The 25,195-nt window shown below is 42.2% G+C and overlaps 1 protein-coding gene across 5 annotated transcripts in view; it reads left to right on the top strand.

The window, feature by feature from the left end:
* The window catches only part of Arhgef3 (Rho guanine nucleotide exchange factor 3), a 302,635-nt gene that overhangs the window by 125,323 nt on the left and 152,117 nt on the right, over nt 1–25,195 (top strand). Inside the window, exon 1 of one of the 5 annotated variants that reach the window (XM_015494405.2) lies at nt 9,296–9,454. The exons of the other annotated variants lie outside the window; for them this stretch is intronic. Coding sequence (XP_015349891.1) covers nt 9,404–9,454 — 51 coding nt within the window. The 5' untranslated portion in view covers nt 9,296–9,403. Of the gene's footprint in view, nt 1–9,295; nt 9,455–25,195 lie in introns of those variants that run through there. 5 annotated transcript variants of the gene reach the window in all.

Consider the following 25,195-nt stretch of genomic DNA (forward strand, 5'->3'; position numbering starts at 1 on the left):
ACCCAATCTGTGCATGCGAGGCAAGCACTCTACCAATTGATCTACGTCCCCAGCCCCTGATTAAATGAATTGAGCCAAGCATCTGGCACATAGCACACTCTCCCACAGTGGTGATTGCTGTTGTTATTAATAATGAAATGAAATAAGTGGCAGGAGGGAAATCAACAGAGAATAATATGATGGGCTGTGGGGCCTCAGCCTTAAACAACCAGGTCAGGGAGGCCCTCTTGTAAACAGATTAAAGGACAGTGCTGTGAGTGAAGAGCTGGAGGAGAGCTTTCTGGAGAGAAGGAATAGCAAATGCAAAGAGACACTTTCTGTCTCATGAGGGACAGAAAGTGTAACCTCAGCTTGGGAGGTCAGGAGAGAAGAATGAGATAGGTTCAAGAGGAAGACCAAGGCCAAGTGATGCAGGGCTTTAAACCAAGCAACTGTGTTTTCAAGTGTGGCAGAAGCTGTTCCGTCCTTGAGCTCAGAATCATTCTGTGCCATTGGTTTCCGGACTACTTCAACTTTCACTTGTCCTGTCTTCTGTGTGTGCATGAACCATCCCCAACAACAAAACCCAGTTTTGACTGAGTTAAGCAGAAAATGACTCAAGGGTCCAGGGTAGCTCAGAGAAATTTGGAAGAATCAGGGAACCAGGAACAACCTCTAAATTACACCACCCCATTGCTATTATTGCTAGGCAGGATAGATGGCTCGATTTGCACCATGAACCAACACTGGTTTAGCGAGCAGCTGCCACCCTCCCAGATCGAGGTCTGAAGCATCTTTGCTGCCCGGTATCCCAGCCAAGTCGAGGGTGGGAGTAGCAGATTGGCCAAAGCTAAATCATAACTGCAAGGAGGGGGGTGCTGGGAAGCAGGTGTGTGATACTCTTTATCTCCTTTGGTAGAATGTGGGCTGTAGCTCCTGAGTAGGAGGCTTCCCTCAACCTAGGAAGGGAGTGCCCCTGCCAGGCATTCATACTTGCCCCATGGCTTTTGCAGAAACACACTGAAGAAGTGACATCTGGAGTCACTGGCCTCAGCAGAATTCATTTGCTAGGTGGTGGCACTTTAGAAAAAGCCTGGCTGCTTTCCTCTTAGAGGAATGATTCTTTAAAAAAAAAAAAGAAGAAGAAGAAGCAGTACTGAATCTGGAAGCAGCTCTTTCTCACTATGTTGAGGCTAGGAGCTGTTTTTAAGAACCTCAAGTTCCTGCAGGTGTCCAGGTAACATATTTCCCTGGTGTTTATCACAGATTTGTATTCCTGCTGGAAATGCCCTAGCCATTGTCAGTGCTTATAATTGCTTTTTGTTATGCCACGTGGGGCTTATTGTCCATAATTCTGCTGCACAGTTTATTGTTTATGGTATGTGGTCTCCAGGAAGCTACATGCTGAAATTCCTCCTCTCACCAGGAAGTCTAATTTAAAGAGACAGACTCCAGGGCAGAGCCCTGACTGGAAGAAGCCTCCTGCCAGGTCAGTGGTGTGTGATGATTCCTTTCTGATTTTGATTCAAGTGGTGAAAAGTGGCAATCCGTATTCTTCAAGTACATGTGAACACACACAAAACAAAAAAAAAAACACTTTCATTGTCATGTCATGTCATTGTCATTGTCGTGTGAATGTTGAGTTATGGGAGGACACAGGATGTTCAGTCTCTTTGGTATTTTCTTAAGGGAATTTTCTTAGAACTCTTTAGCTTTTTAGATGAACATAGCAATTCCAGGGAAGTCAGCATTATAATATTAAAAAATATATATATGGCTTAAGTTTTAACCACCCTCTAATTTTTCCTGTTGGAAGGAAGAGGGGAAATGGGACACAGCTCATTTCTATTGCCTTTTTTTTTTGGATTCCGGATATTGAACTCAGGGGCACCTGACCATTGAGCCACATCCCCACCCCTATTTTGTATTTTTTTTTTTTTGGAGACAGGGTCTCAATGAGTTGCTTAGTGCCTCGCTTTTGCTGAAGCTGGCTTTGAACTCATGATCCTCCTGCCTCAGCCTCTTGAGCCGTTGGGATTACATGCATGTGCAACTGCGCCTGGCTCTATTGTCTTTTATTATTAGATGCCCAATTGATTGCTCTCATAAATCAGGGTAAAAATTAAACCATTTCAGATTTAGTTACCACCTTTCCAACTTGCTAAGAGGGAAATTAATCTATTATAACATCAAGAAACTTCCTTTTTTGTTTGGGAAAAAAATAAGAAGTTATTACTCTGTTTTATCTTTAAATAAAGTTTCTAGTATGGAAAAATTAAAACCTACACAAAAGTAGAATAATATGGTACCCCTGATGTCCCGATCATCTTTTGTTCTGACTTTAAATATATGTCAATTAGTATCCTATAGTCCTCCCTTCAACACGTAATGAACAGAGGAAGCATTTCTGTTTTACAAATGAGGAAACTAAGGGTCAAGAGAGTGAAATGACTTCACAGGTCATCCTATCAGTAAATTCCTGACAGAGCCAAAAAATATTACTGAGCCCCTATATTTATTTACCACTCATCTTTCTAGCTAGACTGTCATTTCCAGAAACTATCCTTAAAGAGGAATCTAGAGTTAAAATGATGGTGAGAAACTTTTCAATAACAATGATTTTTGCTTTATTTTAACTCAGGAATTCAGTGTATTGTTTTTTTTTTTAATTAAAAAATTTTTTATAGTCATAGATGGACAGCATGCCTTTATTTGTTTATTTTTTTTATGTTGTGCTAAGGATTGAACCCAGTGCCTCATACATGCGAGGCAAGTGCTCTGTCACTGAGCTATAGCCCCAGCCTTCAAGTTGTTTTTGATATAAGCAAACTACTTAAAATCCTCCTGAGTGTTCATTTAAGTGTCAGAAATACCATCTCCGCCCCCATATTCAGAGTTTCCACTCCCAGCCAGTTTTAACAATATAATGCCAAATAGTAAGTCTCATTTCCAAGTAAGGCAGCTCTTTGGCTGAAAGATATCAGCTAATCAGTTTTTAAGACTTTTTTCTTCTTAAGAATTGGGCAGAGGTCAGCAACCTACAGGAGTTTCACTTTTAACTGATAGTATAAGGAAGGGGACCTGACAATCCCTTGAAAAAGCTGTACCCAGAAGTCTCATATTTCTAAGAAATAAATCAAATGAGCTTATTTGCAAGTGATCCCCAACTGCTCCATGGAGAAATTCCTCCCCCGCTCCTCAGCCTCTATCAGAAGGTGGCTTTCCTTGCTTCATGTTCACTTTCTTTTTTTGTTGTTGTTTATTGATTTATTATTATTATTTTTTTAGTTGTAGTTGGACACAGTACCTTTATTTTATTTATTTATTTTTATGTGGTGCTGAGGATCGAACCCAGCATCTCTCACGTGCTAGGTGAGTGCTCTACCCCTGAGCCATAACCACAGCCCCTCATGTTCACTTTTTAAAATAGATCTTTATGTATCACTTGTTAAAATAATGCAAGGAATTTGGTTATAAAAGTTCAAGTTTGTTTAGAGAGAAAATACAGCACATAGATGATTGCTCTCAACAAAATCAGCAAGATAAGCACTCAAGATTACCCTGGTTAGCCATCCATTGAGACTCCTGTCTTGGAACATCATTTATCTTTAGTTCCTGTGTTGAAACCATAGATGAAGACTTTTCTATTTGTTCATTCTTGACCTTGGGCACCCAGGTCTGTTCCACATTCTTCTCATCACTTTGTAATCTCCTTGAGCTGGGATATTAAGCAGGGCTCCATAAGAGCATCAGCATGTTCAAATGTTCAGAATCTCTTGAGTTAAATCCCCTTGCATCTGGTTGGTCCTGCCCTGGGGATAGTGTCTAGACCTCCCTTTTGTCCACAGTTCATAGTGGGGCCAGCAGAGTAGCTGTTCAGATTTTGCATAGATCAATCATACTTCTAGCAGGAAGGAGCAGACAGGAAATCATTCAATGAAAATATATGACTGCAACCAGGAGGCAGAGGCAGGAAGATAGCTTGAACCCAGGAGTTTGAGACCCTGTGTCAAGTAAGCAAATAAATAAATAAATAAATATTTAAAAAATTAAAAATTGATCTGTGGGCTTTAAAAAAAATGTTTGACCACCTACATGTTTTGAAGTTCTTTTTATTTCTTTCTTGCTGTGTGTTACCTCTCTACCAATCTAACAACACCACAGAGTGTTGCTATTCCTCCCCTCTCAATCATAGCATAGATTCTTGGATTTCCTAGTTTTACCACGGTTTCAGAAGCCTAAGATCTGTGAATAATAGTTTCCTGATGTTAAAATTGGTTAAATCAATAGGCAATAGACCATTTTCATTTGATCACTGTTATCACCCCATTTCTACTGAGATTATTTTGATTCTTTTTCAATTCAGTTTGCAGAATTATTTACAAATTTTAGGCATCAAATGGGATATGGTTAAGGATTTTGATGGTACCTTCCAACTCTCAGATTTTGTGACATCTGTGGCACCTAGGGTACAAATGGGGGAAAAATTAAAGAATCAGAGTGAATTCAGATGGTAAGAACTGCCCTTCCTTGCTAACTTTTAACAAAGAAGGAATTCTGTCAAATTCTAACCTTTTTGTTTTATGCAAATGAAAATTTCATAGCCCCGATGAGTATGTTTCTGACAATATCTGCAGTGAGGAAACTGCCCGAACTTCTCAACTGAAAATGCTCTCAGCTATCAGCACAGGAAACATAGCCACTCAGGCTCCAGTGATGTCTCCAAGTATTTGGTGGCATTTTAACTAATTCTCCATTTTGATGCTGGTCTCTTTGGAGTCCAAAGATACCAGATTAGTTATTTAAACAAGTATAAGAACATAGGGGCCAGTCTTTGCATTGTAGGTGCCTTGTAGGTAGTTTCCCATGTAGAAATATGATTCACCTCCACACACTTAAAGAAAATATCATACCCTGAGAACTTACACCCCCACAATTTCATGGTCGGTTTCTTTTTTGTTGTTGTTTGGGTATTTTTTTTCTTTTTCTTTTTTTTTTTTTTTAATTTGCTTCCATTCTGTGTTTCTCTCTCTCTCTCTCTCTCTCTCTCTCTCTCTCTCTCTTTTTAATATTTATTTTTTTAGGTGTAGATGGACACAACACAATGCCTTTATTATTATCATTTTTTTATATGGTGCTGAGGATCGAACCTGGGTCCCGCCCGTGCTAGGCAAGTGCTCTACCGCTGAGCCACAATCCCAGACCCTGTTTTTTTTTTTTTTTTTTCATATAAGATTTCTCTTAAATGTATGTAGCATTGACCTTGGATGAATGTGGTTTAGGGCTTTAAAAGGAAGCTTTTCTTTTCAATAGGCAAGTGAATTGCCTCATTGGTAGCAACCCTTATCTTCTCTAGTGGTTCTGGTCCAATTTTTCAGATTCTGGAATATTCTAAAACAGGTTTCTGGCTGGCTATTGGGGGTTGGGGCTGGAGGCTTGTAGGAAGCAGGAGCTCTGAAGTCAACCCTCCTGACTGACCTCCCCATTACTAGGCCTGTGCATTAGGTAGGCTCATGTTACCTTTTCGAGTCTCTGTTTTTAAAAATCTGCAAAGTAGAGATAATAAAGTTTACCTTGGGACAGTTGTGAAGATCAAACAAAAAAATATATGATAAGGGCTCATGTTAAAATATCAGAAATCTTCAGTCACATAAAGTCACTGTGGCTGTATGACGCTTTATTAACTGCTCACAGGTGCAGATTCTGTCTTTCTTTTCTTTTGGTACTGGGGATTGAACCCAGGGACACTTAACCACTGAGCCACATCCCCAGCCTACACACACACACACACACACACACACACACACGGCTTGTTTTTTTTTTGTTTTTGTTTTTTGTGTGGTGCTGGGAGTTGAACTCAGGGCCTTGTGAATGCAAGGCACGCACTCTACCAACTGAGCTATATCCCCAGTCCCCCTTTTTTATATTTTATTTTGAGACAGAGTCTCCCTAAGTTGGTTAGGGCCTTGCTAAATTGATGAGGCTGGCTTTGTACTCAGATCTTCTTGCTTTAGCCTCCCACATTACTGGGATTACAGGTGTGGACCACTGCACCTGGCTCAGGTGCAGTTTCACCATGAGTAAAGTTCTCAACATTAGCAAAGGTGAAAGAAATGAACAGCTGAGAATCATTTCATGCATTTGCCATGTTTGCAGGGCATCTAGGGAGCAGGGGCTAAATGAGTGAAGGCTCATTCTTCCATGCCATGGTGTACCCTGCAGCGAGAGGTTGAAACTCTGTATGACATGAAAAATGCCCCAGCTCTTATGTGAGTACAAGTGGTTAAACAATGTTGTCATCCCATTTTTAGGAAACAAAACAAAACCAACCAACTAACAAATTAGAAACCAGTGTGTTTAGACAGAAGGAAGTTCCTGGAAGAATTGCCACCATAGGTTGCAAACTGGTAGCCCTTGGGACAAATCTAGCTAGCACCGTGATGTGTGGCCTTTATAGGATTTTTTACAATGATGAATAGTTGTGAAAATTGGAAGATTTTATTATAAGCTGGGATTTCTCTTGTGAAAGCTGGAATGTCTGGTCACCCTGGGCCAATTGCCCCTTTGGGCCAAAACGAACTGAAACTGCGCTTAGGCAAACATTCTCAGTGGTGCCCCAGTGTCCTTGGGCCTTTGCTTTCAGGTACTTTATCATTCCCATCCCCCACCCCTTCCCCATTTGGGTTTATGCCCTCCTACCTGTAGCTGGCTTTAACCCCAGTGTCTCTGGCAAAGTGCCTTTAGGAAGACTCACATTTTACTGTATATTCTTCCCTATGGCTTGACTGTATTAGATGACACTGTTACTTTTTTTAAAAAGTGTTTTTTAATTGTAGATGGACACAATACCTTTATTTTATTTATTCTTATGTGGTGCTGAGGATTGAACCCAGTGCCTCACACTTGCTAGGCAAGCACTTATACCACTGAGCTACAATCCTAGCCCGACACTGTTACTTTTAAAGTTTAAAAACCAGTAGAAAAAACACATTTTAATACTTGTTAGTATCTTAGATGCCATAGAGAAAATTTCTGTTCCTTTTGAGCTGCCATTCTGCAACCCAAGATAGATTTGAACTCTGCAGGTCAGGAGCTTCTTATTACTGAAATTTTCTTCTTGAGATGCCATGTTGATGGACCAGTTTCATAACCGGAGTTTTTAGTTCTGGTCAGAGTGAGAGCTGCTGCAGAGGAAATGGCTGTGCCCTGGTCTTTCTTCCCGTTTGCAAGCTTTGCCCCTCTCCCTTGGCAGGGTGTCTTCTGGCACTTTCTCCCTTCCTGTCTCCCTCCCTCCTTTCTTCTCTACTGCTACCTGCCCTGGAGCCCACTAAGTCTCACCTCTTCCATGAAGTGCTACAACCCACGGTTTCAGTTCTTCTTTCCCATTCATAGTCAACAGCCGGAAGTTAGATTGACTCATTCTAGGATTAGTTAAGGTGAATATACTCTCCCTCCACTGAAAAAATTCAAACTGTAGTGTGCTCTGGTCATCTCATTTCCCTTGGATGCTCACAGAGGTGAGGCTGGCCCTTTGAAGTGGCTTGTTTGCAGATCCTCCAGGAGGGAAGGGGCTGGGCTTAGAGAACCTTCCAGGGATCCCCAGAACACTGTTATTCTTCATTAGCTGAGTTGTCCCCAAAGCTAGCTAATCTCAGATTATTGACTGGCTTGGACAAATCTGGGAAGTTGTGTGGGAGGTTGAAACAAGAAGCCCTTGCCCCCTCCAGCCACTACTCAACCTCACTTGCTTTGTGGGGTGGCAGGCTGTGGGAAGTAGGGAATCCCAAGAATGATCTGAAATCCATCTTTTGGTAGGCACTACTATAGGAATTTGAGGACTTCCTGGTGCCAGCCCTAGGGACCCAGATGCTTGCCTAAAAGGTGAGAGCTCTTTTAATAGTGATTTCACTTCCTTCTTTCTTCAAACAGGTGTGACCCCTCACACTCCTGGAAGTAGGACCCTACTCTGCCAGTGCAGCCTCCAGATCTAAGTATTTGCATTTCTTTTGAAGTGCCTGTGAGTTCTGCACCTCCCCCAGGTGGCCTTTGACTGTTCTGCCTTGAGCATGCTGGCCCCAGACCTGCTCCTGCATCTCCTGCTTTGAGAAGACTTCTCAGACTTTGTACCCATTAAAAATGAATTCACCAGACTTATTTATTTCTTGGCTCTCTCAGTAGTTTTTGCAAATCCCTGGCAACAGGAATGGGATGGGCCAGCTTCTTTATAAGCTCCAAAGTCAATCCTTGAATTGAGTCTTCTTTTGTTATCTACATGAATCTCTTCACCTTGCTGTATCCCATGACCCAGAGAGAGAAAAAATGAAGCCTCTTCTAGATCTGTGGCATTTGTGAGAAGGCCTCATGCAACCCTGAGCTAAATCTTTGCAGCTGAACCTTCCAATTAGGAAGAATGTTGCAAATCAAATTTTACTCCATTGGAGGACTTTAAAAAAAAAAGAATAAATGAAAACTCACTGGGGGTTTAGGTCTCCTTGGGCTTGAGACCCATTGCCACTGTACAGGGAGGGGGAGGTACTGGTACTGTGGGGACAGTTATATCCACAGAGTTTTACCCCCTGAAGCCTCATAGGTCTCAGTGAGACCATCTACCTTGCCCAAGCTGAGTTTGGGTTGTAAAAAGCAGGACTGGTGCAAGCTGTTCATTTTGGTGAAAGTCTTAGTCCACAAAATGAGAAATGTCTGCCTGGAGTTACTCCTATCATAACTCTGAGGAGAGCAGGAAAGCCTCTTGTTATCCTTGACAAAAGCCGAAAGGGAGGTTTCCAGAAGCAGCTATTTTGAAAGAGCTCTGAAGGGAAGATGCCAGATTTGTGTAAGTAACAAGAAAGAAACGGATGGGTGTGTAGTTGCTTTTAAATTGGGCACTCAGTATGTGCTCTGTGTCCTGGGCAAGACTGCTGATTCTGGGTGAAGTTCAAGGGGACCATTGATTTCCTCTTTGAATACCCAAAACTCTCCTTCCTGCACCCCTTTCCTAATAATGCTTTCTTGTCATTTCATCCTAACATTTGGGTCTGTAAAGGTCCAGACATGAGGCAGCACAACCTTAGAGCTGCAGGGACACCCAGCACGGCTTTAGGTGGGAACCTAGTGAGCACTGTTTGCTTCTAATAGGCAGGGCACTGTCAGCCAGAAACTGAATTTCTGGTGTACTTTTGTGTGCCAAAAGGCAGAGTGCTCTGAAAGAGCAGCTGCAGCCGCTGAGGAAACTGCCAGAGGTGGGGAGCCCTGGGCTGGTGTGGCTCTCAGCTTCTGACACTTGTAACTGATGGCCCCTGTCACTTCCTGTCATACAGCCCCAGTGGTGGGGAGGAGTTCCTTCAGGGAAACCATGCTCAGCCTCACTCAGAGAATCCAGTCTGCAAGGGTCTGCCGCAGTTAGGGGCCCGGGGAGTCCGGGTGGATGAGGTCAGAGCCCCCTATGGTGTGGTGCTGCTTCTTTGTCCGGGCGCAGGTAAGCTCCCTGCTGCTGCTGAGCCAGGGATGGATGGCTCCTGACTCCAAGCCAACTCTCTACAAGGAACTAGGATTGGAGGTGTGGGTGGGCTTAGAGGTCTTCTCACCTCCCAAGGAACTGAGCAATGAGCTGCTATTAAAATACCTGGGTGATGGAGCCAGAGTCCTGCCTCCCTTCATTATGAACTAGGAGCTGCGTGGTGGTGTTTAAGACCTCAGAGTGTTGTACGTGGTTGCGATGGTGAGCAAAGTGGCGTGCGTCCTGTTAGTGCCTCCTCTAACATCTGTGATTGGAGGACAGCAAGGGGAAAGCTAGAGCTGTTCACTCCTTGCTGTATGATGCTAGCATTTAGAAAAAAAAATTTTTTTTAACAAATGATCTGTTTTTATTTATTTATTTGTTTGTTTATTTATTTATTTTGGTTCTGGAGATTGAACCCAGGGCACTTTACACTGATCTGTATCCTCAGACCTTTTTATTTTATTTTTTTAAAATTTGAGAGACAAGGGCTCACTAAGTTGCTGAGGCTGGTCTTGAACTTGTGATCTTCTTGCCTCAGCCTCCTGAGCTGCTGGGATTACAGGCATGTACCTTTGAGTCCAGTGAATAAACCATTTTAATTAATGGGAAGGAAAAGAGAGAAAAACTGCCTTCTGTCTTTGATGCTCTTGTTGTTTATTCACAAAGTGGATTTCTAGGATTATCTTTTCTTCTTTGGGTTGGGAGATGGCTGGACTCAGTTTTAAAAGTTTATTCTGCTTGGGCCAATTTTTGTAGGTTTCCCTAGAGTGATTCTGTGTTTAGAATGTGTTTATGGTTGGGAAGATGAAGTCACGTGGTAAATCAGTGGACACTCAGACCTCTCACTCAGAGTGCTGGTGCTTGGTTTGGGTTAATGCTACAGATGTTTTGTTTTTATGGGTTGAATGGTTGAGTCTTGAAGCTTATATTCTTTGTCCCTTTTATTTACTGAATTTGTTTATTTGGAGGTAGGTTTGTTGAAGTTTTGAGTAAGCCAAACTACTTTTGCAAGTTTGTGGTATTAGAGATTAACCCAGAAGTGCTACATCGCCACCCTTTTTAATTTTTTTTTTTTTTTAAATTTGAGGTCTCGATAAGTTGTTAAGGCTGGCTTCAACTCTGTTATCCTCCTGCTTCAGCCTCCTAAATTGCTGGGATTATAGGTGTGCGCCATGACACTAGCTCAAAAACCTACTTTCTAAAGGCCATGCCTCTTGCTTTTTCTATTCCTCTCATCAGAATGATGTTTCTGAGACTGATTTTTGTAATCCAGGTTCTAACTCTTGTACATGACCATTATGGATATACTTTTTTTTTTAGTTCTTTTTATTGTGTTCAAAGTCATATATCATTAAATTTGTCATCTTGACCATTTTTATGTATCCAGTTCAATGTTATAAATACATTCATAATAGTCTGCAACTATTACTACCCTTTATCCATAACTTTTTTCTTTCTATAAAACTGGAAACTGTATCCATTAAACAGTAACTTTCAGTTTCTCCCTTTCCCCAGCTCATGACAACCACCATTCTATTTTCTGTCTCTATGATTTTGACTACTCTAAGTATCTCATACAAATTGAGTCAAACAGTATTTGTCTTTTGTTACTGTCTTTATTTCACTTTTCAGAGTGTCCTCAAGGTTCATCCATGATATAGCATACATGAGTATTTCCTTATTTTGGGGGGCTGAGTAGTATTCCAGTTTCTATATATAGCACATTTTCCTTAGCCATTTCATGCTCAATGGACCCCATGGGTGGCTTTCATCTTTGGGCAATTGTCAATAATCTTGCTGTGAAGATGGGTATAAAAATATCTCTTTTGAGACCTTGCTTTGAATTTTAGGGTGCTATACCCCAAAGTGAAATTTCAGGATCATAATTTTTAATTTTTGAGGACCCTACTCTTTTCCACAACTTTACTATTTGACATCCCCACCTGTGTGCACCAACCAGGGTTCCAGTTTTTTTTTTTTTTTTTTACATCCTTGTCAACTCACACTTGTTCTTTTCTGAGTTGTTCTTTTTTTTTTTTAGCCCTCTAATGGGTATGAAGAGTCATATTATAGTTTTAATTTGCATTTCTCTAACGATTAGTGATGTTTAGCATCTTTTCATAAGCATTATTGGCCACATATATGTTTTCTTTAGCAAAATGTCTGTGCAAGTCCTTTGCCCATTTTTGAATCAGGCTGTTTGTCTTTTGTTGTGGAGTTTTAGGAGTTCTCTATATATTCTGGATATTTAACCCTTATCAGATATATGACATACAAGTGTATTTTCCTATTTGGGGGCTTCCTTTTTATTCAACTGATGCTATATAGACATACATTCATCCTCTCGTGTGACCTGGTTTTCACTGTTCCCATCTCACTCACCCAACTGTTTGCTCACTTGATGAAGGATAATTTTTGAGCTTTTGAGATATGAAAATTAACAACAGTTTAAATTATTTGCTACATGTTAATGAAGGTTAATGCAGTGGTTAGTAACAATATAATTCAACAATAGCTGGCATTTATTAGATGCTATTCACACTACTAAGTTCTTTACTCATATTAGCTTATGAAATTCTGACAATACTAGAGAGATTGGCCATTATTATAATTCCCATTTTGAAGATAGTGAAACTAAGGTTCAGAGAAGAGAATTTGCCCAGGGAGACCTGGCTGGTTAGTGAGTCAGATTTTAAACCTGGGCAGAATGGGTCCAGAAATGACACCCTTAGCCGTGGGGTGCTACATGATGATTTGGATGCTAGGGCTCTTTCAAGGACTACCATGTTTAGCATCTACAGGGACACTCTACTTTCTAGTCCTTTGTCAAGTCATCCCATTTCGGTGAATACTTGGTGTGGTCTAGTTAGTGCTTAAGTAAGAGGTACCTATGACATGTCATCTCCTCCTCTGGACTCAGTTTCCCAACCTGTCTAATGGTGAGACCTCTAAAGTCATTTTAGCTCTGATATGAGTCTGTGGCATGCACCTCCCTTGCATAAAAAATAAAAACTACTTTTCTTAGCTGCCTTGTTTCAAAGTCAAATGATTAATGAGTGTTTTAAAGCACTCATTTCCCAAGGATGTTGACTGGTACTCCAGATGTAACAAGCTGCTGTTCTTGAAAATATTATCAAGTGAGTTTTGATTCCTTATCTGTGAGAATCTCCAGAGGAAGGTTCTAGGGAATTGAGCCTGAGTATGGGAGGGAGAAGAGGGAAGCAAGGTGTGGGGCATCTTTTAAAGATATAATAAATCCATGTTAGATCTGGCCAAGTAGATCTGTACCTATGGAGAACTGGGAGGGATGTTGTGGTGGGGAAGAGATGGCCTTTACAACCCAACAGGTGAGTCCCAGACCCACCTTTTTCTGGCCGTGCAATCCAAGGAGTGTCATTGAACCTCTCTGAATCTATTTTCTCCTCTTTACAGTGGGGATGGTTAAACAGTGCCCACCTTGCTGTGCTGTCCTGAGGATTAACTGAAGTCACTCATGATAGTGCTTAGCAGGGTTGGCACTCAGCAAATGCGATCCATGTCCCACCTTGTATTGACTCCAGGACCTGTCGGCGACTATAACTCCTTAGTGTGTAAGGGCTTAGCAATGGTGAGGCGCCAGGTACTTATGTCCTGAGATAAATGTGGACCTGGTTTGATTTTTGTGGAGGGAAAAAAGCAGCATATTTCACGGCAGGTTACCACTTCATTTTCAGGCCCCTTTCCCAGCCATGTTTTTAAAGCTTGCGCGGGAATGAAGTGGAGGCTATGGAAGGGGAAGCTGATTCAAAGCAGATCCTGAAAAGGTCCCTCTTGATAGAACACTCATTCAAGTATGACTCAAGGGACAAGGTCAGGGTGGCGGCCCGACAGTTGACCTGGACAGAAACAATGGGTGGCTTTAGGAACTAAATATAGACAGTGTGACTATACCATTCCCAGTGCTGGCTGGGTGGGCAGTTCTCTCAGAAAGAGCTCCAAAAGCAGCCCCTGGGTGCCACCGGGCTCTGGCAACCTTTTTGTTCTGCATAACTTCATCCATACCCAGCTTCTCTGTGTGTTTCCTTTCCCCTCCTCGTGCCTGCCAGGTCTTCCTGTGACGCTTACCTCCTCTCTCCCTTGCTTCCGCAAGACCCCACCTGGTCCTGCCATAAACTCCAGAGGTTCTCTCCACAGTGCTCCTTATGGAGCAGGACCAAGAGCACGGGACCAGGGGTTGGGAGCTTGGGGTCCAAGTTTCGGATTCTGCAGTCAGTTATGGGCAATGCTGGTTTTCCTGGTGCTAGGTTCTCCATCTAGGTGCAGTAGAGACATCGCTGAACTCGATGCTGAGATTGCCAACCTGATTTCAAATCCTTACTGTCCCTTTCTCTGTGACTTGATGTAGGTTTCTTACCTCTCTGGGTCTTAGCTATCTCACCTGCAGAATGGGATGGTAATAGTTCCTGCCTCGTGGGCTCTGTTTGTGAAAGAGCGTCTGTGAAGTCCTTCAAATGGTGCAGCTCGTTGGTGCTACAAAATACTTATTATGGTTGTGATTGTGATTTGTAGGAAAAAGAGACCTGAAATGGATCATGTTTTCCGTATCCACATACCATGTGTACCATTACTTTTCACTAACCATTTTTCCTTAAATTGTATAGTTTATTTTTATTTTTGTTTGTTTGTTTTTAGACATTAGGTTCATCCTAGGTAGTCATAGTCCTGGAATTTCAGGTTGGATGGGTTTCCTCAAATGCATTATAATATATGTATATAGGTCTACCACATATGGTCTGAGATGAGTCCTTCCTACACTTTGGGGTCTGTAGAATCAATGACTCTGAACATCTGAGGTCCAGGTTGTAGCCTTCTTGTCATTTTGACCATGCTTACCCCACTGTAATGAACAGTGACCCTGTCCTTTCATTTATTAGGCCCTGCCTGAAAATAAGCTTTGCACCTGATTCTGTGACAAATGTCTAGATGCCCCCCTCCAAATCCACCCCCCCCGCCACCTTTTTAATCTTTTTTGCATGGGCCATTAACAGCCTGGAGAAGAAATGAAAAGAAAAGCACAAAATGACCTGATTTCTGAAATGTCACTTTAGTGAGAACTGAGAAATGAATCTCTAGATATGGGTAAAGGGGACTGTTTCAGTCAGCTTTTGCTGAGTAACAGCCACTCCCAAATTCAGTGGCAAATAGTAATAAGCAAGCATTTATTCTTCTGCTCACAGGAGCACAGATTGGCTAGGGTGGTTGGTCCCCCATGGGTTCACATGTGTATTGTTCTCTAGTGGAGATTAGAAGCTCCAGAGGAGCAAGCAGCAACACACAATGTCTTTTAAGGTATTCTCAGAATTGGAACCTTGTTTCCTCCGCTTATATTCTCTTGGCCAGAGGAATTCACAGGATCAAGCCATGGAGGGAAGGGGAGGGCATCCATGTTTTCTAAGGACTAAACTGCTCTACCACAGAGAGCATCTCTTAACCTGCACTAATTGAGTATCTACTATGTGTAACATTATGCCATGTTTGGGGGATAAATATAGGAGCAATAAATGATGAAGTGATGAGAAAGTTTAACCCAAGGCCTGACACATATTAGGTCCTCAATAAACACATGATAAATGACTGTCCTCTATGACTTTTTAGTGCTTGGCTATTGATGAGTATCTTACATGGGTTGTCTCATTTGATCCTCTTAAGACCCTGTTGGGCAGATATTGTGGTACAAGGCCAGACAGATGTGATCTTGTCCTGGCCAATTAAATGCTTGTCATCTCCTATGTATGGAAGGGGCAAGTGGGTGGAGGCCCAGAGGCAGGGAATAATCACCTGCACAGCTCATCACTGCCGTGGGTGAGAGGTGGGCTTTGCACCAGTGGTGCTCAGGGTCATGTTCGTTGAGTATTTGTTCTCATGTGCATATTATGGACTCTCTTCGTTGCTAACTCTTCAGGCTTCTATGCATACTGAAACATTAGCAAGGTACTTGGCCTATCCCAGTTTCTCTAAACCACCAGCTCTCTGCCTCCTTGAGGGTACATGCATCTTTGAGTATTCTTTTCAGAAAATTGCAAACAGTTGTGAATATTTCCTTGCAGGATGACAGCACCAGGTGAATGGCTCTGCTCTGCTCTAATTATTCACTCCATTTCCTTTCCCCTCTCTTTCTCTCTCTCCCTTAAGAAATCAATCCAGTGGAAGGGATTTTTTTGTGTGTTTGGGTGCTGCTGCCAGGTTCAGAGTCTGACTCATGTGAACTGCCCAATGAGTGTTTCTAAAAGGGCGAGACCACAAAGATGAAGGTATGGGTGCTATCTTGTTTACATGTGCTTAGGGTCACAGAACTTTCACCCTTGATGAGATAGGAAAACTCGTATTATCCAACTTCTCTAGTTGATAAGATTATGAAACTGAGACCCAGAGAGGTTAGTTCAGTTACCCAAAGGCTCACAGCTAATAATAACAATAAAATTAATGTTTTCCCCCAAAGCAGATAACTTATGCTCACATACAATTAGATACTCAGTGCCTTTTCAGAATACAGAGCCTATTCCGATGAGTTTTCTGGGTTGTGTGAGAAGTTTTCTTCTCTCTCATGTCTGAAACCAAAGATATGGATGGCAGGAACATCTGTTTCATATCTCAACTTATAGAACCATTGTGGGGTGAGCTCCTTAGGGATCTTTCTCTGGATCTCTCCTTTCCAAGGTGCCTCTCCATGCTCATTTAGAGCTATGTATAGACCCTGCTGAGATGGGGACATTTGTGCCTAGGCCAGGTCAAAGGGTAGAAGGTGGAGTAGGGACAGAGCAGGGAAGCAATTTATTCCTGCAGGGTCCTGGAAATCTTATTTGGAGACATTAGTCTATTCTTAGTTCGAAGGCACTTTGTTCTCTGGTGCATTGTTTTAACAGCCACCAGGAAATCAATCCCTGCTCGGTCAGCGATGCCACTGCTTCCTGCCTGTGGCCGCCCAGGTGGGGAGTGTACTAGTTCGTTTCAGGGCTAGTCCTTTGTCAGCAGGATCCCTGTAGCCCTTTCTCCTTTGTTGCCCAGCCTGTCGTCATGGAACAGGGAAGGGCGAGGAGGAAAGAGATGTCTTTCTTTCTTTCTCTCTCTCTCTTTTTTTTTTTTTTTTTGATGAGTCTATTTATTTTTCTTTATAGCAATATTAACTGTAGTTATTTACTTGTTAAAAAGAAAAATGCTAAAATCTAGGTCTCAGCAGAGCACTGTGCCCTCTAGAACAGCATTGTTTAGTGGACCCAGAATGCAACCTACATGTCTATTTTAAATCCCCTAGTAGGCACATTAAAAGAAGTGAGAAAAACAGGAAAAATTAATTTTAATATATTTAGGTCACTGTACCTGAATATGAGCATTCCATCATGTAATTGGTATGGAAATTATTAAGTAGATATTTTACATTTTTTCTTTTTCCATACTAAGTCTTCCAGATCCAGTGTGCATCGTTTACTGAGAACACATCTCAGTGAGGACTAGGTGCATTTCAAGTGACCCTAAACCACATGTAGCTACCCCACAGGGCAGGTCTGGAGCGGCCCCTCCCATGAGAGCTTTCCACGATGATGGAATGTTTTATTTTATTTTATTTTTATTTCCTTGTTTGGTGCTGTAGATTGAACCCAGGGGCACTTTACCACTGAGCTACAGCCTTAGCCCTTTTCATTTTGATTTTGAAACATTCTCTCGATAAGTTTCTGAGGCTGGCCTTGAACTTGTCATCCTGCTGAGGCCTCCTGAGTTGCTGGGATTACAGGCATAGGCCACAGGCGCCTAGCTTTGATGGAATGTTTTATACCTACTCTGTCTCAGAGACCATAAACCTACACAGGTGGCCAGTGAGCACTTGAAATGTGGCTAGCACAACTGAGGAGCTGAGTTTTTAATTTTACATATTTTTAATTAATTTAAAATGTAAATTTGAACAGACACATGTATCTAGTGGTACCATCTTGGACAACCCAATTATAGAGATTGGATCTTCTTAGAGAAATATTGATTGAAACTTGACACATATAATTTCTCACCTACCACATTGGCAGAGATTTTAAAGTTAGAACATTGGTGAGGGCAATAGACCCTTTCATGCATGGTCTCTGGGAGCAGAAAGGAGACAAAGCTTTATGGAGGAAAATCTGGCAATACTTATCAATGAACCCAGCAGTTCCATTCCTGAATGTTAATTCCACAGTCCCTTGTACAGGTAGATGGTTTACATAAAAGGACATTTGTTGCAGCATGAGACTGACAATCCTATGCATGCATATTTTGGAAAATACAGTTAATTTTTACTTAAAGTAATTAAATTAATAAGTAATGTATTTATTTTTACAATATGATTTAAATATATTTTTAAATATAATTTGTTTTTAAAATAGTATTTTAAATTGTTTTCAAATGTTGTTGATATCCATCTACATAACCCATATAAACAAAAGCTCATTGCCCCCGCTCAAAAATTTTAAAAATCTGAAATGGTCTTGATAGGCAAGAACTATCAAGAACTGCTGGTCTAGAAGTAAGAATTGTGCCATGTGCTTGAATTCTTGTTGGATCACAAGAAAAGACGGCTAGCCCAGTGAATTGCATGGGGGAGCTGGGCTGGAGCTGATGTGTATCCAACTGCAAACACATGGCCTGGACAGATGTGCGGGAAAGAGGCAGTTTGGTTGATGGATTGGTTTTGACTTGACAGGAATGTTGGTGCATGTCCTGTACATTGTTTTCCTTCTAATGGACATTTCTTTAATTTCCAGTTCTTGACTGTTGTAAACATCTTGGACCTGTCTTCAGGTGCTCACAGAGGACAAGATGTAGCTCAGAGTACCTCCCTAAAGGTGGAATGGCAAGCAGAACGCCGCACATACCTGCAGCTTGACTGGAAGCTGCTTCTTACTCCCTCATCTGGGGGTTTTCCCCTCAGCCTTGACTCAGAGGCCCTAGATCCTTACCACTTCCTATCATCACCTGATGTCACTCTTACAAAACTGAGGCTGTAGCGTGGCATCTCACTTGAACCCTTTCCCTACTGATACCCACCTTTGTTTGCCACCTTGGAGCATAAAATAGAAACTCTAAATTGTAGGCAATTCAGGAAAAGTCTTTGCCTTGAGGAAACTTATGTTTCTCTCTTCCTCTCTTTTCCTTTCTCCCTCTCCCTCTGTGTGTTTCTATTTGTCTTTCTCTGTCTCTCTCTCTAGTCATTGTTCTTGGTAGTGTGTGCTGTGATTTGGGGCTGCTTGGGGTCCTTAATGAAGGCCTTGTTCTGTTGCCGACTGGGCTGATGTAAGCCAGCTTCTCTGGGCCGCTCACACGCCTGCCTAGGTGGGCCCTCCCTGCAGGCCTGTAGCTAGGGCCTCTTCCCCAGCCTGCAACCTGCACACAGCCACACTGGGTCCTACATTCAGGAGTGCTGTGTGCTTGGCTTAGTGCACTGCTGTAATTATCTTGTAAAACAGTAATTTTTGAACTGAGGTCCTCGTGTTTTCAGTTTGCTCTTGGTCTTGCAAATTATATAGCCAGTCTGACCTGAAGCATCTTTGTGTGTCAGACAAAAAAGAGTGTGGGAAAGAGAGGTGCAGCTCTGTGGGGGATGCTCTTCTTCTTGCTCTGTGAAAAGATGCCCTCCACCATGGTACCAGAGCCCTTTTGAATAAAACACTCATTTGCTGTCTTCATGCATTGCTTTTCTTTTTTCCCTTTTTCTCTCTCCTTCCTCCCTCCCTCCCTCCCTCCCTCCCTCCCTCCCTTCCTTCCTTCCTTCCTNCTATTTCTAAAAGTGCTTCCCATCCTCTGCCATTCTTGCCCACTTTTTTCCCCTACCCAGCAATCTTTTTGGCCACATGTTGTCCTAAAATGTTAGAAGGAAACTTTAGAGGCCACCTGATCCAACACCCTCAGTTTACAGATAATGAGACTGAGATCCAGATAGGGAATGTGAAATACCTGAGTCATGTAGGTAGTGTGAGGGCCTTAAAAAAAAAAAAAAAAAAGATGACAACCCAGGTAATAATTGTTCACACTGATTGTTCTGTTTTACAAGTAAGGATCAGGCAAGAAAAAGAGAGCATCAATTATGATCTGGCAATGTCTGATAAAATATTCATGAAACAGATTTCTGCAAATTGTGTGCATTGTAATAAAGCTGAAGAAAAAAAATATCTGAACAGAAGTTTAGAAAACAATCTAGGTTTAACTGTCTTTTTTTTTTTTTTTATGGAAGCATTCCATATCTCTGGTCAGGGTGTCTAGATGTTTATACTAGATAGCAGGGTCTTTAAATTTCTCATTTGGGCTGAGCACAGTGGCATACACCTGTAATCCCAGTGGCTCAGGAGGCTGAGGCAGGAGGATCGCGAGTTCAAAGCCACCTCAGAAACTTAGCAAGGCCCTAAGCAACTTAGTGAGACCCTGTCTCTGAATACAATATAAAAAAGAACTGGGGATGTGGCTCAGTGGTTGAGTGTCCCTAGGTTCAATACCTGGTACCAAAATAAATAAATAAATCTCTAATTTAGATGATTTCTATTATCAATATCTGTTGTAGCACATCTAAAAGTGGGCATCACGCCGGGCATAGTGGTGCACACCTGTAATCCTAGCAGCTCAGGGGGCTGAGGCAGGAGGATCTCGAGTTCAAAGTCAGCCTCAGCAACAGTGAGGCACCAAGCAATTCAGTGAGACCCTATCTCTAAATAAAATACAAAGTAGGGCTGGGGACATGGCTCAGTGATCGAGTGCCCCTGAGTTCAATTCCTAGTACCAGCCCCCCAATAAAAAAAAATTTTTTTTAAAAGTGAGCATCACTTGGTCCTAGTCACACATACATAAATTTGCAAGCCCAGAGTGTGGCAAGAAGGTGGGGGAATCTACAAAGCCAATCAGGAAACAGATCCAGGAAGCCTACTTCCTGCCTGCTCCCCAAATCTAGCCACCACTCTTTCCCTCCTGAAAGGGGGAAGGAAGAAGGTTAAATAAAGATAATGTGCCCATCCTCAAACAAAGCATGGCTAACCTCTTTGGGTCTTCCAAGTACTCCCATTTCCTGTGGCTAAAGTTAGGCCTTTTAGATAGGAATTTCAATTTTAATCCATGACTGGGCAGACAGAGGGTTACAGACCTCTCCATAAAGGACGGGAAAAAGGAGGAGTCCCTTTCCAGCCATCCCAGGGGAGAGCTGGGCCAGAGAGTTGCTTTTTTTTTTTGTACTTGTCATGAGCAGTAAAAATGCATGGCACAGTTACACCATTACTTTGTGTGATAATTACAAGAGAGAGCCTCCATCATGAAGTGTTTCTTAAACCTCACTCATTTGTGGCTCTGAACCTCAGAAAAGACAATAATTTTCTACCAAACAATGTATGTAGGTTTTCCTTATATTTTTCTTTAATGAAATGTTCATATTATAATGATAGAACTCCAGGATGCTTGCCATAAGTAGACTATAACTGTTAGGGTAAATAACATGCACTAAGCCATGTAATTAAATTCCAGCTAGATGCTGTGGCCCGGGCATCTTTGTGCCCCCAAAGATGGAGGTAGTTAAACATCAGAGGGGTGGTAAACAAGAACTAACCCCAATTTAAGCCTTTCTCCTTGATGGAGTCAGGAAGGACAATGAATTGGAAATGGAATAGCTTTGTTATTATGTGATCTGGTGCTATGTAAAGGCTGTTGTAGTGCCCCACCCATATGGCCTAGGTCTCTCTCCAGATGTCACCTGTAGGTTTCCCATCCATGCCTGTCTCTTCCTATGCCCTTCTTGTTTTTTTTTTTTTTTTTTTTTGGTGGGGGGAGGTGGTTATCGCGGATTAAACTCAGAGACACTTGACCACTGAGCCACATTCCCAGCCCTATTTTGCATTTTATTTAGAGACAGGGTCTCACTGAGTTGCTTAGGATCTTGCCATTGCTGAGGCTGGCTTTGAACTTGAGATCCTCTTGCCTCAGCCCTTGAGCTTCTGGGATTACAGGTGTGCACCACTATGCCCGGTGTGATGCCCACTTTTAGGTGTGCTGTAACAGATATTGATAATAGGAATCATCTAAGTGAGAAATTTATTTATTTATTTTGGTACCAGGGAATGAACCCAAGGATGCTCAACCACTGAGCCACATCCCCAGTTCTTTTTTATATTGTATTTAGAGACAAGGTCTTGCTAAATTGCTTAGTGCCTTGCTTTTGCTGAGGCTGGCTTTGAACTTGTGATCCTCCTGTCTCAGCCTCCGGAGCCACTGGGATTATAGGTGTGTGCCATGGCTCCCGGCTCTTCCTATGCACTTCTACCTGCAGGGCTTTCATCCAAGGCAGCTGACATCCTGGAGAGCCCCCTCTACCCCTGGGTTGGACACTTTTTCCTCCACACACTCAGGGAAGAAGGTTGGGTGTTGTCTGTACTCTCTCAGGGGGTCTCCAACAGGTTGAACTCTGGCTGGCCATGGCTGTAATCTGCTTGGTCCACACCCTTTATCACTTCCTTTCCCCTGTCTCACTTCCTCACTCCCACTGGTTCTTCCGAGGATCATCTCCCAAGTAAACTCTTTATACATGAATCTCCAGGGTCTGTGTTAGGGGAACCCCAAAGACACCTCATAAGCATACTGCACCAAAGAATGGTTTAAAAATGGATACATATAGTTAGATTGGAATGGAAGCCTCAGAATGAATTCACATTTGTATTTTTTCCCTACATCTACTGAGAGGGTCCAGAAACAGTGGCTTCTTAGCAGCAAAGAACAAAATTTAGAGCCCAGATGTTGGTTTCTAAATGCTATTCTGCACTAAAAAGACCCAGGGTTTTTGGAGAAAAGGCCAATTCCAAGGACTGGGGCAGGGAAGATACCAGAGGACTCTCAATAATTTTTTAATACCAAATAGTAATGAAGTACTTTAAGAATGATGGATAGGTGAGCAAGCAGGACATACAAACCAGCTAGTAGGGCTCTCCCTGGCCAAGTCTGGAACAATCTGAGCACCAAAGTGAATAATGATAGTAATAACCACAGAATAAAATAGGAATCTATGAAAACCCACAGTGATAGAAATACAGTAGTCCTCTCTTATGCATTTGGGATATGGTCTGAGATCCCCACTGGATGCCTGAAATCATGGGTACTACCAGCCCTATATATACTGTGTCTTTTCCTATACACAGTCTACTACATGACTAATGAGGGAGTAGTACATACAGCATAGATACCCTGGACAAAGGGATAAGTCAAATCCCAGTGAGGACAGAGTAGATGGTGTGAGATTTCATCATAGTACCCAGAATGGTGTGTGACTTCAAACATGAAGTGTTTATTTCTGGAATTTTCAATTTCATATTTGGTCAACACAGGAAATTGAAACTAGGGAAAGTGAAACCATGGGTAAGGGAGTACTCCTAGAAATGGGGAAGTAAAGGGTGGTGAAGGGAGAGCTCTGCCATAAGGTAGAGCTAATTCACAAATAGGATGATGGAGTTAAAAAACCATCAGTACTGAAACTAGCATTTCATGGGGAATGAGCCACCCCTATAGTTTCAATTTGTTACTTACCAAAGGAAAAATAGCGAAATTTACAATGGAGACATGATGGGGATGTAGCTTAATGGTAGCATACTTGCCTGATGTGTATGAGACCCTATGTTCTATCCCCAGTACTGGGGGGAAAAAGTGTACAATGGAGAAACTTTGAATTCAATAATCAAAGCTAATGTTACCAATACTGGGACAAACTGATATAATAGGATCCTCTGATGGAATGTACTAAGAAAGACATCGCACTTCTATCATGTTCCAGTGAAAAATGCACAACTTAACCTATTCTCCCATCACTCTAGTTGTTTTTAAATACATCACTTGAATCTAATCATGAAGAAACATTTAATAAGCCCACATTGAGGGAAGTTGTACAACATTACTGGCCTGTATTCTTCAAAATTGTCAAAATCAGCTGGGAATGTTGGCTCACACCTATAATCCCAGCGACTTGGGAGGCTGAGGCAGGAGGATGGCAAGTTCAAGGCCAGCCTCAGCAGTTGAGCTAGGGATGTAGCTCAGTGGTAGGGCAAAGCCTGGGGACTGTTCCAGATGAAAGGAGACTGAAGAATACACGACAACAAATACAAGGCAGGATCCTGAATCAGATTCTGGTCCAGGAAGGCAATGACTATAAAATACATGATTGGGACAGTCCAGCATATTCTGAAAATGAACTGTGGATAAGTTGACATATTTTGTCAATGTTAAATTTCCTTCTTTTGATAATAATTACACTGTGTAAGAGGATGCTCTTGGAAAATACACACTGAAGTATTTTGGGGTTAAAGGGATATGAAGTCTGTAATTCATTCTCAAATAGGAAAAAATACTTTACATCCATATGTCTAGATAGATAAATGGGGAGATAAATAGGGATGAAATAACTGTAAAAAGATATAAGGAATCAGTGAATCTGGGTAAAGGGTTTTATCTTATTCTAGACTTACGCGAGCTTGTCTCTAAGTTTCAAATTGTATTAAAGTGTCCAAAGAAACAAAATGGGTTGGGTGTTGTGGCGCACACCTGTAATCCCAACTGCTTGGGAGGCCAAGGCAGGAGGATTACAAGTTCAAAGCCAGCCTCAGCAACTTAGTGAGGCACTAAATAACTTAGCAAGACCCTGTTTATTAATAAAATATTTTTTAAAAAGGCCTGAGAATGTGACTCAATGCTTAAGTGCACTTAAGTATACTGCTGTAATTATCTTGTAATACAGTAATTTACCACACACACACCAAAAAAAAGTAAAACAAAATAAATGCACAAATTCACAAACGACCTAAGCACTCTGACCTGTGCAAGAAAAAGGCCTATGTCCCTTTGCTCCTGTTTGGGCATCCAGTATCCTCTTGCTGCCCAACCCTAGGGGGCAGCAGCCCCTCTTGTGCCTTCAATCCTTCAGGCTCCCTTGAGGCAGCAGTTGGTCCAGACACTTCCGCAGCATAATTCCTTAGGCCCGAGAAGATAATTTAAGGATTATTTGATCAAAAATAGCTCTCTTCTAAACAAAACTGGAAATTCTCACAAGAGATTGGCTGTTTATCCTTAAAGATTTTCCTCTCCTTCAGTAGGAAAAAACAAAAAAAAACTATAAGGAAAGTAACTGAAGCAATGAATGCCCTTCCCTCAAAGCAATGGACCCACCTGTGCCAACAACCAACATCTCAGTGTGGCTCCTCCATGTGCTGCCTCTGGAGGGGCCAGAGCCTCGGGAACAAGCCTGGGCTGTGCCTGTGGCAAGGTCCTCTCCAGCCAGATCCCATTCAGCGCAGGAGGCCACCAGTCTTCAGAGCTGTGGTGACTCACTTTAGAGCAATGCCCCTGGCAACAGTCTGCAGAGAAAACACTCAGAACAAGAGCACAAAAGCGGTTACCATTTCTGAGGCACCATCTGTAAAGATGTCAACTGTGATTACAGGGGCATTTTCCTCCTGCAGCTGCCTTTGAAAACGGAGGAGGGGCTCACCGCAACCCCAAATTACAGGGAGGGAGGCAAAGGGCCCCTGAACACCAGGGACATGCAGGTATTCAGAGCATCCCTTCTTCACTGGCACCATCATGTCCTGTCAAGTTTTGAGTCAAAAACAAAAGTTGTGGTGAGCCACAAACGGGCTGCAGAGAAGAGACGAGTTCTGTGCTGCCTTTTCTAATCCCGAATCTTTGCTTCAAAGTCCATTCCAA

Source organism: Marmota marmota, unplaced genomic scaffold (assembly GCF_001458135.2).
Source record: "Marmota marmota marmota unplaced genomic scaffold, marMar, whole genome shotgun sequence".
In the NCBI taxonomy this organism is placed as follows: domain Eukaryota; kingdom Metazoa; phylum Chordata; class Mammalia; order Rodentia; family Sciuridae; genus Marmota; species Marmota marmota.